At 39.1% G+C, this 16,261-nt stretch overlaps 1 protein-coding gene across 2 annotated transcripts in view; it reads right to left on the bottom strand.

Annotated features, from left to right (window-relative positions):
- Positions 1–16,261, bottom strand: part of FRMPD4 (FERM and PDZ domain containing 4) — a 456,264-nt gene that overhangs the window by 387,491 nt on the left and 52,512 nt on the right. For both annotated transcript variants that reach the window (XM_040336513.1, XM_040336512.1), the window contains exon 2: positions 4,761–4,892. In XM_040336513.1, the coding sequence (XP_040192447.1) occupies positions 4,761–4,892 (132 nt within the window). The remainder of the gene's footprint in view (positions 1–4,760; positions 4,893–16,261) is intronic.

Genomic DNA, 16,261 nt, shown 5'->3' with positions numbered 1-16,261 from the left:
AGGGGGTAAAACCTTTCGGAGCTGAAGTGGTTAAAGATGAAGGCTTTCAAGACCTTCATCCTTTTTCCCTCTTCACCTTTTATATTTCTTGGGAAATGTTGCTGAACCCCACTTACCATATTTATCGGTGTATAACACACACAGGCGTATAACACGCACCCTAACTTTAAGAGGTACGTTTCAGGAAAAAAACGTTCCACAGCCCCCTGCGTATAACACGCGGGCACATTTTCCCCTACATTTTCAGGGTAAAAAAGTGAGTGTTATACGCCAATAAATACAGTACTTACTTTAGCCATAAAGAGAAGCAATAAAATACAACCATTGTATTTCATTGCTTCTCATTGTAACATAAGGAAGGTCTCAAAAGCTTGTCTCCAAACTAAATGCATTAATACATGGCTAACATAGCACAAGACTCTACTACTGCTATGATGGCAAATACATATATTAAATGTATATCATATATATCTCAATATAGTTACATAATAAAGTTGCTGGTGTCAGCATTTGATCTAAATAATCGTTGTATTCCCCCCTTGTAAATTGTATTCTGGAGCCCTCATATTGACATAACTACATAAAGACAGTTAGCATCTTTCATATTTTTTCTTTCATATTTTCACAACTCCCCCTGTGCACAATCCTAGGACAAGCATTGGCTGCAACCACTGAGCAACACTCCTGTTAGACAGAAGCCGATCTTTAGCTGAATGGACATAGTTAGATCAAAATGTGGTGGTCTCTGCTGAACCAGTCAAATTTTGATCCATCTATGGCCAGCTTAAGCGTGGGTGGGATAGGTGCTGGAACCTTTTCTGTTGTCATATAGACATGAATAGTGATCACTTCTAGACCGATAAGATGTGGCAATCATTCTTCTCTATGTTCTAACCATAATTATGGTGTGTAATGTTTAAGTGGTTTGAGGAAGTGTGCACCTACTTTACTCCCTGTCTGACAGGTACGGGTGTGCAAACTGGTCCTGCTTTTTACCACTCCAATTGGAAGTGATATCTTTAACAGTATCTATCTATCTATCTATCTATCTATCTATCTATCTATCTATCTATCTATCTATCTATCTATCTATTTATCCAGCTATCTACAGTATCTATTTCTTCTCATTGTAACCTCATGAAGAAGGAACATAAGGAAGGTCCCAAAAGCTTGTCTCTAAACTAAATGCATTAATACATGGCTAACATAGCGCAAGACTCTACTACTGCTATGATGGCAAATAAATACATTAAATGTATGTTTTTGTACTTGAGAAGTTTTTGATTGGGGGCTTTTTGGTGCCTATGTCTGGCAATTTACACTAATAAAATGGTTTGCTTCAATAGAAAATGGTTTGCTTCAATAGCCATTTATGTTTAAATTATTTATTTGCATACTTTACTCAAATAAAGCAAATGTGACCAGCTTTTGCTGTATTTAACAACCCTCAATTCGCTACATTGATTAATGTTAATGTACCATATAATTTAATTAAAGAAACTGCACTATCATGTGCTGAGCCTTAAGGGAATTCTCATATCAGAGTTGACATACCTGTTCAGCCATGAGCATAAATGAAACATAATTTATTGTAGCATACTGTAAATCAATACATTTAATAATTTTATTTCATATTTTCACTTGATTTTGTAGTAATATGTAAGTTAGTAAGTTTGTTTATAGCAGTTGCTTGAGGAAGAAATTTGTACAAAAAAATATTTTTTAACAATTTCTAAAGGTATATAACGTATACAGCTTTTAATAACTGTTTAAAGCTGTGAATAGAACATATTAACAACAATGATGGGGTTTATGAAGCTGTAAGGGCTGCCTGTATGCCAATTATCTTATCTCCTAAATCAGACACCTGGAATAATATTGTCTGCACACTTTTTGCTGTAAATTGAATGGGAGTCAATAATAATAGTAATACTAATAATAATAATAATAATATTAATAATCTTTCATTTTATATAGCACCTTTAAAGGTTGTTTATCAAAGTGCTTTACAAAGTAAACACAACAAATAAAACATACAGGATAAAACAAAGAAAAAAAGGTACAATTGCGTGAAAGCTAAAGAAATTTTTTTTTAGATTTAATTTGAATGAGCTTAGAGAAGATGACTCTCTGATGTTCAGTGGAAGTGAATTTCAGAGTTTCAAAAACATAGCAGGAGAAGGTTCTGTCTCCCATTAAGTGTAGGTGAGTAAGGGGGAGACTCAGAAGACCAGAATTTGAGGAGCAGAGGTTTACGAGGGGGGATATAAGTTAATAAAAGTTCAGACAGGTAATGGGGTGCCAAGCCATGAAGAGCTTGACAGATGAGCAACAAGATCTTAAAGAGTATGCAAAACCTGACAGGGAGCCAGTGCAAGGACTCTAGGATAGGTTTAATATGGTAACTTGTACCAGATCTAGTGAGGATTATGGCTGCAGAATTTTGTACATATTTTAGTTGATTAATTGTGGATTTAGGTACACTAGCGAGTAAAGTATTGCAGTAGTCAAGTCAAGTCAGTCAGTAGTCAAGTCAGGAGAATACAAATGTATGGATCAGCTTTTGAGCTACAGTTTATAACAGCACAGGACGCAACTGAGCTATTATTCTCAAGTGGAAAAATAAATGTTTTGACATTTTGTACATGTGGATCAAAGGTTAAACTAGTATCAAATAGCACTCTTAGGGCCAGATTCAGGTACAAATACGTTTCGCTGCGGCGGCGGCGTAACGTATCCCATTTACGTTACACCGCCGCAGGTTTACAGCGTAAGTGCCTGATTCACAAAGCTCTTACCTGTAAACTTGCGGCGGTGTAATGTAAATCCACTCTGCGCAAGCCCGCCTAATTCAAATGGGGCGGGCACCATTTAAATTAGGCGCGTTCCCGCGCCGAACGTACTGCGCATGCTCCGTCCGTCAAATTACCAGACGTGCATTGCGCTAAATGACGTCTCAAGGACGTCATTGGTTTCGACGTTAACGTAAATGGTGTCCAGCGCCATTCACGGACGACTTACGCAAACGACGTGAATTTTTAAATTTCGACGCGGGAACGACAGCCATACTTAACATGGGTTACACCACCTAGAGGGCAGCCTTAGTTTTATGCCGCGTAACTCGACGGAAACGAGCGTACGTTCGTGAATCGCCGTAACTAGTCATTTGCATATTCTACGCTGACCGCAATGGAATCGCCACCTAGCGGCCGGCCTACACACTGTAACTTGATGTATGTTGCATTAGGAGGGACGTGCTGAGCCTGTGCCTCTCCACCAGTCAAGTGTACCTCTGTTACCTCACGCCCAGTAACAGAATGGGGTCCTGACAGTAACAGAATGGGGACCTTATGTGTGCACTTGTTAATTTCTTCTCTCCTGTAACTTGTGACCAGGTAATAGATCTCTGTAATGGAGGTTTGGTTCTTGTTGCTACTAGAGAGGGAGCTAGAACATCGACCCCATTGCTACCCGAGGACCTGTCACATATACCAGGTACCATGCTTTACAATTGGTTGCTTGTGTCTTGGACTAGTGCTTAACCATAGCAACTACACTGCTCCATTACCTCCTTTGCTCCATTACCTTCTGTAGCAGCTAAGCTTCATACCCAACATGTGCTTAACAGACCCTGATTCTTTTGATACATCAGAACCAGAATGAATATTTTGAATATCTTCAGACCAGGCTCAGAAAAGTTGATGCAACTTTACGTTATAGTTCTTTAGTGATACAGTCCAATGTGAACAGAGTCCATATCCTAACCGTAACTACAACTGAACAGCTGCCCAAGCATACCTCTGCAAGGAAATAGTCCATCTTGGCGTTCCCCGTGCTTGGATGTTCTCCAGAATCCAGTTGCCTCCGACGGACTGCAATGGGGCAGCAGACCTCCTTCACAGCATTTATGGCTCAGAACAGGCAAGAATAAGAAGACACGAACCACAAACCCAACCCTCTCCTATATTCATATTACTGATGGGTAGGCTAGATCCAAAAAGCCTGACAACTGAGCACATACACTTAACTCTTTCCCCCCTGAGCCTGGGCCAGCCAATAACTAACGAATACGCCTGTAGGCAACCTTCCTCAAGCTTGTATTGGATTTTCAAAATAGCTATAATTTGTGTTATTACATTGCTGATGTTAAAAAACTAAAGTGTATGCTGTGACCACAGATCTCCTTTATGTAAGGTTGCAAGGTTCCAACAATTCATGATAAACTAAACAATAAAGAAATCTTCATCTTTTTTGATGTACTGGCTTTTCAAATCTTCTTGCACATGGGCAATCTAGAATGTTTACAACAGCCAGGTGAGCTTTGATGTATGTTCAACAGGAAAATTGTATAAATGTGCAATAACGAGATAATATAGCAATCATTATAAAGCAATTAGTGCAACACGTATCGCCATTTTCTGAAAAGCCACTTAAGGTAGGGAATCAGTTCAATTTATTTCAGGTTCTATATCATTTACAATTTTAAGGCCCTAACTTATATTGGATTGTACAAGCCCCTTTTCATAGAAACAGACCTGCAGTGATTAAGAGTAAATTTTTTCAAGGAGCATTTCTGGGAGGTGCATGTTAATCTATCCCCCCATAATTTACTATGAGTATGGCTTACACTGAAACAACAGGTATATTTTTGTACATATAGTTAAATATATTGAAGAGGCAGTGCTGCATAATGGAAAACGACTGAATGTGTATCACAAAAACAGTACCAAAATTAACTTGTGGTAGAACAAAACTGGTACCTGGATCTTTGAAGAGTCGAGGAGAGATCAAGACTTTCTTCCTCCCCAGGATGCCAGCCCGGAAAATGAGAATGAAGGTCACGTTGATACTTCTGAGTTTTGGTGATGGTAGCGTCTTGTATAACTCCTGAGCTGTGGAATATGTGTTTCACTTTATTGAACATGTTACCATTTGCTGAATGTTAATGAAATACAATGCAACATAAAGTGCCTGAATTGTTCTTGATGTGGAAGGGAAGCTTGTCAAAGTATGTACAGCATGACATGCTTTTTAAATCTGATAAATAACAAAATAAACAAAAAAAATTTTGTCCAGAGATCATAACTATAGCATAGATGCGAACTGCATACATTTCTTAAAGCAGTGTTCTGCCCACCGCGTGCAAAAATAAAAGCCAGCAGCTACACATACTGTAGCTGCTGGCTTTTAATAATAGGACACTTACCTGTCCTGGAGTCCAGCGATGTCGGCACCACAGCTGATGTTTCCATCAGCTGTGGTGTGCATGCCACTGCCGTTGTAGGTAAGGGAACCCGGCAATATAGCCTTGCGGCTTCACGCCGGGAACCCTACTGCTCTACTCCTCTCTCCTACTGGCCTGGCAGCAGGGAGAGGAAGAGGGAGTCGAGCAGTGATGTCATGGGCCATGGCCCGGACTCCCTGAAGTAGGAACAGGTATCCCCCCGAAAGGTGCCAAATGTGGCACCTTAGGGGGGGGGAGGAGACAAATCAGCGGAAGTTCAACTTTTGGGTGAAACTCTGCTTTAAGATAAATAGTACTAAACCTGAATCTTTTATTAACATTTTTTATAACTTGAATTTTTAAGTGATATACAAAATAATTCAATATGGTGAAATAGGTATGATAGTATAAACAAAAGCCACTAATCATATTTCAACATTTTGCATACTTTCCAAATTTGGGACTTGAGAAAGATGGACATCTTGGCACTGAGAAGACATGTAGAGCACAGAGTGCATTACTATGAAAATGTTGCTAATTAATGCTAAATAGTGGGTGTGGCTTAAAGGATCAAGGATCATAGTTATATAGGGGGAGATTTACTAAAATTGGTGCACTCAGAATCTGGAGCAGCTGTGCATGGTAGCCAATCAGCTTCTAACTTCAGTTTGTCCAATTAAGCTTTGTTAATAAAACCTGGAAGCTGATTGGTTTCTATGCAAAGTTGCATTAGATTTTACACTTTCCACTTTTAATAAATAACCCCCATAGAGTCTAAGCCTACATACTGATTTATATGAAAGCCTCTCAGTGTAAAAGATAAAATAAACAAAAAACTATAGTACCATCATCCTTAGCATAAGTTTGAGAGGTCGGGTTTATTGGGATCATCCATTCTAGCACACAGCTGAGTGTAGCAGTCAGGAGAATACAACATATAACATAGTGTACACGTACAGCAGTAGATTGCTGTCCAGTGGGAAGACAAAAATTCCCCAGTGTCAGTTGTGGGAGGAAAAAAAGGGCTGTAGTCAGTGTGGGGAAATAACCTGGGATCAGTGGTCCCTGGGAAGAAAGAAATGTTCCAATGTGAGTGGGAGTAAAAATGCCCTGAAATTGGTGGCCAGTGCAGGGAAAAAGAAGAAGATGCATTTTTCTCAGGGGAGCATTATGGGAGGCATTGATATTCAGTGGTGGAGAGGGGTCAACATTGATGCTTGGAGGAAGGGGACAATTGTGCTCTATAGGTTGTGTGAGGAACAATAGAGGTTCAATGGAGGGGAAAAATGAGGCTTTGCTCCTGGAACTATACAGAATCTGATTGGGAGATCACTCCGCCACATAGAATCTGCTTAGAGCAGAGGCTGAGTGCTGTGAATTTGAGTTCCAACAATCAGTTTGGGGCATAGCCAGATCTGCAGGAAGTTGAGATTGGGACAGTCCCCAGATATTGGGATGGGTGGGATGTACGCATTTTGATGTAATTGGGTTAAAGGGAAATTCCAGGCACAAAGTGAAAGCAATAAGTGAGGATTTATTGCTATCGAGCAAACCCAGTAGCTGTGATAAACTCAGGAAGTTCAATCCCTAGTTATCTGCAATTATCTTAATGTACTAGAGGTATACTTTTTCACTCATTGCTTCCTTTTTCAACAATCACATTCAACCAACCAAGATAGGTCTAAATATGACCGGTGGCCGCTTACTGTGTTTACTGTATGGGAGAAGCAGCAAAATGACTTCAGTGGGTTTATTTGGAAATGTCCTACATTGCATACAGGTGTTTTGAGTGGATATCTAGATGGAAAAAAATGAATTCTGAGAATCTAGGCTGAGCTCACTGTATTCATCTTAAATTGGAACTAAAGGCAAAACTTTAGTGGAGATTTTCCTTCACTTCTTGTCCCATAGCCAAAACTGGAAGTGAGAGGAAATCTCTCCAAAATGAGGGAATCCCTTATTGACACCAGGGTCACCAGAACCAGTGTCTCCATTGGAAGATGTCCCCTTTATTCCTGTTGTGGGGACAACCAAAATAGTTTTTTTACTTGTACTTTCACTTTTATTGATAATGGTAAACAGGACAAATAAAGAGGGTGAATCTCCTTAATGGGGACACAGACAACAATAATAACCTAACAGGTGTTCTAATCTCTCCCCACGCTATTAAAATAAATACATAAAAAAGTTTTGCATTTAGTTATATTTTAAGGTTCCTTTTTTTTTAATTTTGATGGGAGAGTACCTTTAATAAAAGACATGCTTACTGTCAAAAGTGTTGTCCAAAGGAAAGGAATGCTGTGCTATTTAATGTGATGGAAATACAGACATACAAATATATCTGCCATGCACTGTATATGTATTGGTAATATTGGCGGTACTACATGAGATTATCCACTTAATTAAAATCACCTACTTCTAAAGAAATTACATTTAACATGTAGTAGTATTTTTATTTGTCCATAAAGGGTTATTCTCATGCTGTTAGGATATTAAAATCTAATATGAGAGCAGTGTCCAAAGAGCAGAAATATATAGTATCAAATCACAATTCAGCTTTCACTCATCTGATTTCAGTAAACTGTAAAAGGTTTGGGTTATTGCGCTTCACAAATGAATTACTTTTTTGTACTGCTTTATTGAGACCATTGGCTGCTTATTAAGACGTGACCCTTGAACACATTAAAAAAATAACATTTTTCCAAATGAATTAGACATAGTGTGAAGGTTGTATACATCCAATAATTACATATCATTCACCTTAGTACTATCTCTCTTTCCTAATTACCAGTGCTCAAAGTTTTAAAATATTTCTTAGGCAGACAGAGCGAAAATTAAAACACATTAGTGGCAAAGATATTTAATTAATTGATCTATCCAGAGGCTATTAATTAAAAGCGTACTATACTATATAATGCTCAGAAAAGCCATCTGTTCATCCTCTGGCAGGGTCTATGATGGCTTGGCATGCTTTCTCAATACTTCATGATCTTCCACTGCCAAAGACACACATGAAGAGACAGGATTATTCATTCACATGACTGTCATTTAGCTCCTGATTTAGGATATGAGACTAAGACACTAGGGAAGTTGTTTGTTTAGGGGACTAGCCAGAGATTCTCTCCAGAACTACGTAGTGTTATAGTTTAAAGGCCCTGGGCTTCACGCTTTGTTATTCAAACTAAGTCACTGTATATCCTACTGTCCCTCTTGGGACATAGGTTCCATTTTGCACAGTTGAATTGCTGAACCTCTATTTCCACTTTATAAATAACTTTTTACTTACTGATATTAGATCAATAATACCCAAGCAAAATCACTAATAGGCTAATAGTATAAGAATAAAAAATATTAACATAAAACGTATATACCGTATATACTCGAGTATAAGCCAAGTTTTTCAGCCCATTTTTTAGGCTGAAAAACTACCCCCTCGGCTTATACTCGAGTCAGCAGTAAAACAGCGGGCCTGCCGCTGTGTAATCCATATGCAGCCGTGCCTTTTCATTAGTAAAACAGCGTGTGTCTGCCGCTGTATAATCCAGTCTGTTCGGCCGTCCATTGTAAGACAGCCCCGCCTCCTCCTCGTCTGTGATAGGCGGAACACTGATACAGTTTCCCAGCACCATATCAGTGTTCCTCTATCATGGACGGGTGAGGAGGAAGAGGCGGGGCTTTCTTACAATGGACGGGAACAGACTGGATTATACAGTGGCAGACACACGCTGTTTTACTAATGAAGAGGTACGGCTGCATATGGATTACACAGTGGCAGACACACTGTTTTACTGCTGACTGTGAGTGACTGCATATGTAGGCACAGTGAGAGACTGCATCTTGGTACAATTAGGCTGCATCTGGGCACAATTAGACTGAAGCTGGGCATTGTTTATCCAGTAGCTGCTGCATTTTCCCACCCTAGGCTTATACTCGAGTAAATATGTTTTCCCAGTTTTTTTGTGGTAAAATTAGGTGCCTCGGCTTATATACGGGGCGGCTTATTCTCGAGTATATACGGTATCCTTTGTTCCGCCAATGGTGCTTTCACCAAAATGATCTTAGCAAAACATTACTGCTGCCCACCCTCATGTGTCTCCACAAGTATAAAAATAAAAAAATATGTAAACAGCGCTGCGCAGTACTCAATTAAAATTATTATGTGGTCATATACTCGAGTAAATAAAGACCCAAGGGGTTTTTACAGTTCGGGACTGCGTCGCTTTAACAGACAATTGCGCGGTCGTGCGACGTGGCTCCCAAACAAAATTGGCGTCCTTTTTTCCCCACAAATAGAGCTTTCTTTTGGTGGTATTTGATCACCTCTGCGGTTTTTATTTTTTGCGCTATAAACAAAAATAGAGCGACAATTTTGAAAAAAATTCTATATTTTTTACTTTTTGCTGTAATAAATATCCCCCAAAAACATATATAAAAAAGAAATTTCCTCAGTTTAGGCCGATATGTATTCTTCTACCTATTTTTGGTAAAAAAAATAGCAATAATCGTTTATCGGTTGGTTTGCGCAAAATTTATAGCGTTTACAAAATAGGGGATAGTTTTTTTGCATTTTTATTTTTTTTATTTTTTTTACTAGTAATGGCGGCGATCAGCAATTTTTTTCGTGACTGCGACATTATGGCGGACACTTCGGACAATTTTGACACATTTTTGGGACCATTGTCATTTTCACAGCAAAAAATGCATTTAAATTGCATTGTTTATTGTGAAAATGACAGTTGCAGTTTGGGAGTTAAACACAGGGGGCGCTGTAACATTTAGGGATCACTGTGTATGTGTTTACTAGTGTAGGGGGGTGTGGCTGTAGGAATGACATCATCGATCGAGTCTCCCCTATAAAGGGGATCACCCGATCGATGCGCCGCCACAGTGAAGCACGGGGAAGCCGTGTTTACACACGGCTCTCCCCGTTCTTCAGCTCCGGGGAGCGACCGCGACGGAGCGGCTATAAACAAATAGCCGCGCCGTCGTCCCGGATTGCTTCCCGACCGCCCCCCACCTCCGCATGTACCGGGGGGTCCCGATTGGACCCCCCACCCACGTCTAGCAGAGGACGTACAGGTACGTGATTGTGCCTGTCCGTGCCATTCTGCCGACGTAAATGTACATGAGGAGGTCGGGAAGTGGTTAAGTGGTTAAATGGGGTTTCATAAGCTAAAGTAGCACTCCTTACTTCAAGGAAGCAGAAGTCACATAATCTGATGCAACACATTGGGAGGAGCTGGTGATATCACACCGTAATCCGAAAGTGTGCCGGCACCCATTTTATTGGAGATTTTGCCTATTGAACTGCTTTATACTGCAGTGCACCAGTGAAAGTAATATTTTTAAAGTAAGTACATTAAGTTTAAAGGGGTTGTAAAGGTTTGTTTTTTATTTGATAAATAGGTTCCTTTAAGCTAGTGCATTGATGGGTTACTTACCTTTTCCTTCGATTTCCCTTCTCAATTAATTTTTTAATTCCTGTTTCTCCTCAGTAAACTTGCCACCATCATCCAAGGGGTGGTTAATCAGACAGAACAGCTTACTGAGGAGGAACAGGAAGTGAGAAATTCAGACAAAGAAAACAAAGAAAAAAAAAAAAAAAGGGAAATCGAAGGAGACGGTAAGTGAACGAACAATGCACTAGCTTAAAGGAACCTATTTAGAAAATAAAAAAACAAACCTTTACAACCCCTTTAAATAAAAAATATTATATATTTATCAGAGAGCACTATATATTCTTCCTTTTTTCTAAGTTCCATAAAATCCTTGGTCATATCATCATAGGATGGATGATTGGGAGGATTGTGGAGGTTCTGAATACTGGAGTATTCATATTACCCCAAAAATCTATTTACAGAGATTTACTTCTTGCTGCAGGTAAGTTGTTTTTAATGAATGTTTCAGTATCTTTCCACATGCAACCATCACTCTACCATAATTCTTAAAAACAAGGACAATACCACTAGAAACATCAGAAAATGCGTCAGTGTGTAGGTATGTATGATGAATGGTTTCCTACAATCATGAATGCCACATAAAATCTATTCCTTTCTGACAATCTGTTTTCATAATTAAATCCTTACCCAGGAGACTACTCACTGATAATTTATTGCTCAAAGCCCTGAAACGTGTGCCTAATAAGTTCACAAAGGATGGCCACAAGTTCAAAAAATTTCAAAACGTTTACAGACTGATTTTCTCTCAGACCCCAAAGGTCTGCAGAGCAGAAAGATGAAGTTGCTTCTACAAAGAAATGCTTTTTTGGATTTGGATTGTTTTCCAAGTGTCTTGCCTGCTATGCTCTGAATGCCATCTCCACATCTATTGACCTGCTTCATGATGACCTTGATGAGGCCCCAACTTCTGAGGCTAAGGCTAAGCCCAGTCTTCCCCCTTGAGTCAGAGGGTGAGGGTCACTTTTATTGTTTCACTTTTAGCATTATTAAATTCACTGCTCCCGAAAAAACGTCAATTTTTAAAACTTTTTTTTGCCTTGATACATGTCCCCTGGGGCAGGACCCAGGTCCCCAAACACTTTTTAGGACAAAAACTTGCATATTAGCCTTTAAAATTAGCACTTTAGATTTCTCCCATAGACTTTAACAGGGTGTTCCACGGCTTTTTCAAATCGAATTTCGAATTGTTCGTTGTTCGCTGAACAGGCAAACAAGCAATGTTCGAGTCGAACATGAGTTCGACTCAAACTCGAAGCTCATCCCTAATAGTGAAGTAAAGTTTGGCAGGCTTTATTGTGCAAACTATGAAGGGTACTTACAAAATAACAGATACGATCGTGCATGGATTAGCAAGAGAAAATACAACAGAAAATGCTTCATCCAGAGTGCGTTCCACTGTCAAACGGAAGTGACGCCATTTGGATCCAAAGCCAGACATTGAGTCAATGCATTTTGCCCTCCCACAAGGTGTCATCGAGGACCTTGAGGTCCTCGATGACGCCTTGTAGGGGGGCAAAACGTGTTGACGCAACTTCTGGTTTTGAGTCCAAATGACGTCACTTCCGGTTTGGTGGGACGCACGCTGGATGCAGTGTTTCCTGTTGGTATAGCCAGTATATGCTGGTTGCAGCAGTTCCTCTGTTCTCAATAACTTTGATTAGATTACTGGTCACTTTTTAGGAATAGAACCCCTCTGCTCACAGATGCCCTGTCCTTGGTGGAGGCACTGCCAACTTTATGATCAAACCCGCTCTTCCACTTGGCAAAGGTTTCGGTTCTCTTATTTATCTACAGGTTTAGCACAATATCAGGTTTGGTGGGGTCCATTTCTCATAACCCCGTCCCCCGTTCAAAAGAGGGTTACACTTCATTGCCTCATTTTGAATAGAATACAGCATATTAATCAGTGAAATTCCTTTTCATATTATATCTTTACAGCTTTTGACAGTATTCACTTATGCCTAATGCATTATTTGTTGTGGCATTTCACAAACTGTTTACAGGAAACTAGGTAATGATTAAAGCGAGTCTGAGTAATTTTATTGCCTTAGGCACCTCAATACTTTACCAAATGAATCACTGGAAGCATCCATATACTGATGTAATTAAAATGAAATGTACAATACAGGGAGCAAAGAAAAATGGTGCTAAATTTGATTTAGCTGATCAAATGTTGATAGAAGTGAATTATGTTTTTTTAAGTAAATATGCCATTAGCTGAATGTATTTGTTTCCAGCTAGTTATTCATTCTGTCAATAGTTTTCTAAAAGCATTTTAGTTTTAATAATTATTGATTTAACAATAAAATTCTGACATAGTTTCCCCTTGATTGCTCCACATAAACAGCCCATATATACTAAAAAGCAATGGTCAGTTCTTCAATTATGGTTATATTAGGGTAACATGCTGAGTACCCCATACTGCTTTTTATGATCCTAATTTCACGTGATTTTACTGCTACATTTTTTAACAAAATAAAGCCTTCACGGTTTTTACTTGTTTGACCTGCACCATTGGAGCATTTTTTCATTTGTTTCTCACATATGCTGTGTTCCACGAGTGTGGCCTTTTCCATCATTTGGCCTCACCCATTGGGGTTTCTGCCTTGGAGAGAGCGTCTGACCAGATCGGTTCCAATATCCTGAGTGGAGCGACCATCTGAACCATCCAACAGAGCCATCCATCTGCACAAAACCCAGGGTCCGCTGTGACCACCACGCTTTACCTGACTTGGCGCTAGTATTAGCACGCAAGTCCACCACAGCTGGTAAGAGTACCCTTTTTATTTCCTATACCAACGTGGAGATTGCTACAGACAAGCCATTACCACTGTTTGTTTGAATTTACATCATCTGTGAAGTGCATTCACCTTTCCAGCTGGAAGCAGTTTCATGAACTCTCCCTACAGCTCATTGAACTCTGATTGCTTTTTTGCATTTATCCAGTGTTTTCCACTAGCTTGATCGCTAGACACATATACTTTGGCTCTCATGAGCTAACTTCCCATTTACCATTCACTACACAAGTGTTTCCTCAATTGTTTGTTTATATAACATTTTTTTCACATTAATGTTTTTTAGCGCTGCACTTTTTTGTATTTATTTGGTTATATTATTGTTTATATTAAAAGACGTAATCACCATAGTGCTACATTACAACACAAATATTTGTTGTGAACTGGTGCTAATTAAAGTAAAATTCTAGTAAAAAAAAAACATTTTAATTTTCTTTAGTCCTGCATACACTGGGGAGATGTAGTTTACTTTCTGTCCTGGAAACTTAGACGGAAGTGACAGAAAATATCCTTAGTGTGTGGGGAAAGCTACCCTCACAATGTGAGATTTGATCTCTGCTCCTGTTCTATCACTTTCTTTCCTGGTGACAACTGTAACTAAAAAACCTTAATTTTGTTATTTATTTCCAGATTAAAACCTGCTACCTTTGAAATTGCAACCTAGGGAAACTGCTTACATACTGTGCAGTCTATACATTATTTCTGGCTGTTGTCTCTGATATAATACACTTTAATGTGTGTTTCAAAATATAATCAGTGGCCTACTAAAGCTGCTTGCATATCACGCATCAAGCCTGTCTAATTTTGACTGTTCAATTAAAATGTACCCAGTCTCTCTCTTAAACTGCAGTTTACAAAAGCTGCTTACATAGGGCCAGATCCACGAAGCAGTTACGCTGGCGTATCTATTGATACGCAGCATAACGGCTAGTTTGCTCCGGCTTATCTTTGTTTTGTATCTACAAAACAAGATACGCCTGAAGCTGGGCTAGATCCGACTGGCGTGCGTCTTAGTACGCCGTCGGATCTAAGGTGCATATTTACGCTGGCCTCTAGGTGGCATTTCTGTCGATTTCTGCATCGAGTATGCAAATTAGGTAGATACGGCGATCCACGAACGTACGTCCGGTGCATTTTTTTAACGTCGTTTCCGTAAGGCTTTTTTCGGCGTATAGTTACCCCTGCTATATGAGGCGTATCCTATGTTAAGTATGGCCGTCATTTACACCGGGTCAAGACGTATTAGCATAAACACGCCCCTTACTCATCCATTTGAATTGCGCGCCCTTACGCCGACAAAGATACACTACACCGCCGTAACTTACGGCGCAAATTCTTTGAGAATACGGGAAATATGCTGTAAGTTACGGTGGCGTAGTGTATCTGAGATACACTCCGCCGGCCGTAAAGAAGCACAGCGCTTTGTGGATCTGGCCCATAGTGTGTAGTGTACAATATTTTTGTCTGTTGTCCTTGAAATAATACACTCTGTGTGTTTCACAATAAAACTACTTCTCTTGATACCGGTTTGATCTCTCCCAAACTGCAGTATAGTAAAATGTCTTACACACTGTGCAGCAAGTCTCTACAATATTTCTTGCTGCTGTGCACAATAAAAACTGCGGCCCACTAAAGCTGCTTAAATCTTGTGCAACAAGTCTGTACAATATTTTTGGATGTTATCTCTGAAACACTACAGTCTAGTCTTTATTTTTAAAAAAATTTGCTTAATTATTCCCTTTGAAAATGCAAACCTAGTAAAGCTACTTACATAATATCCACCAAAATTGTACAATATTTTCAGCTGTTATCTTTGAAATAATACACTCTAATTTTTATTTTATAATAAAACCTGCCTGATCTGTCCCTCTAAACTGTGGACTACTAAAGCTGCCTACATAGTGTTCATTGTGTCTGTACAATATTTTCAGAAGTTGGCTCCGAAATATTACACTGGTTAAAACTGTTCGGCTGCTGCCCAATTTTACATTATTGCATTCTTTCTGGTATTTTCAATGTCATTATTTTTATTTTTTTACATTTAAAAACTCTTTATGCCATTTCCATTAGGTAAATGAAAATAGTCAGTAATAGAACAATATGCAAAATTATATAACTATTTAAAAAGCTTTCACAAAACGCTCAGTTTTTCTGTAGCTGTTGAAACACACTTAATGAGCTGATCACCACCATTACTAATAAACAAATAATAATAATAAAAATGCCATAAATTAATAACGTATTTTGTAGGCGCTATAACTTTTGCGCAAACTAATCAATATAAGCTTTTTTTTTACCAAAAATATGTAGAAGAATACATATTGGCCTAAACTGAGGAAACATTTGGCCAAATCTTCAAAGGAGATACGCAGGCGGAACTGCTGTTCAGCCTGCGTATCCCTGTGGCTATCTTTGGAAACGATCCTCAGAAGGATTTTTCCAAAGATAGGCATAAGATCCGACATCTGTAATAGACTTACACTGTCGGATCTTAGGATGCAGTACCGCATCCGCCGCTGGGGGCATTTCGAGTCGAAATGCCGCTTTGCGTATGCAAATGAGTACTTAGGCAGATCCACAAAGCTTTTTAGCTTTGTGTTTTCTGCGTAAGTTACGTTTTACATGCGTAAAATTAGGGATGCTTTTACAAGGCCTAAACTGTTTAGACCTTGTAAAAACAAACCTTTTTTTCGATCGCCACTTTTTTTTTTTAATTTCAAATTTTTTTTGCCGGCGCGTATTTTTTTTTTTACCCGACGCAACTTTATTGTCCCGTCGCGATC

The sequence above is a fragment of the Rana temporaria genome, chromosome 2, assembly GCF_905171775.1.
Source record: "Rana temporaria chromosome 2, aRanTem1.1, whole genome shotgun sequence".
Taxonomy (NCBI): domain Eukaryota; kingdom Metazoa; phylum Chordata; class Amphibia; order Anura; family Ranidae; genus Rana; species Rana temporaria.
Note: the sequence above shows the minus strand (reverse complement) of the source record. Positions and strands in the feature narration are given on the sequence as shown.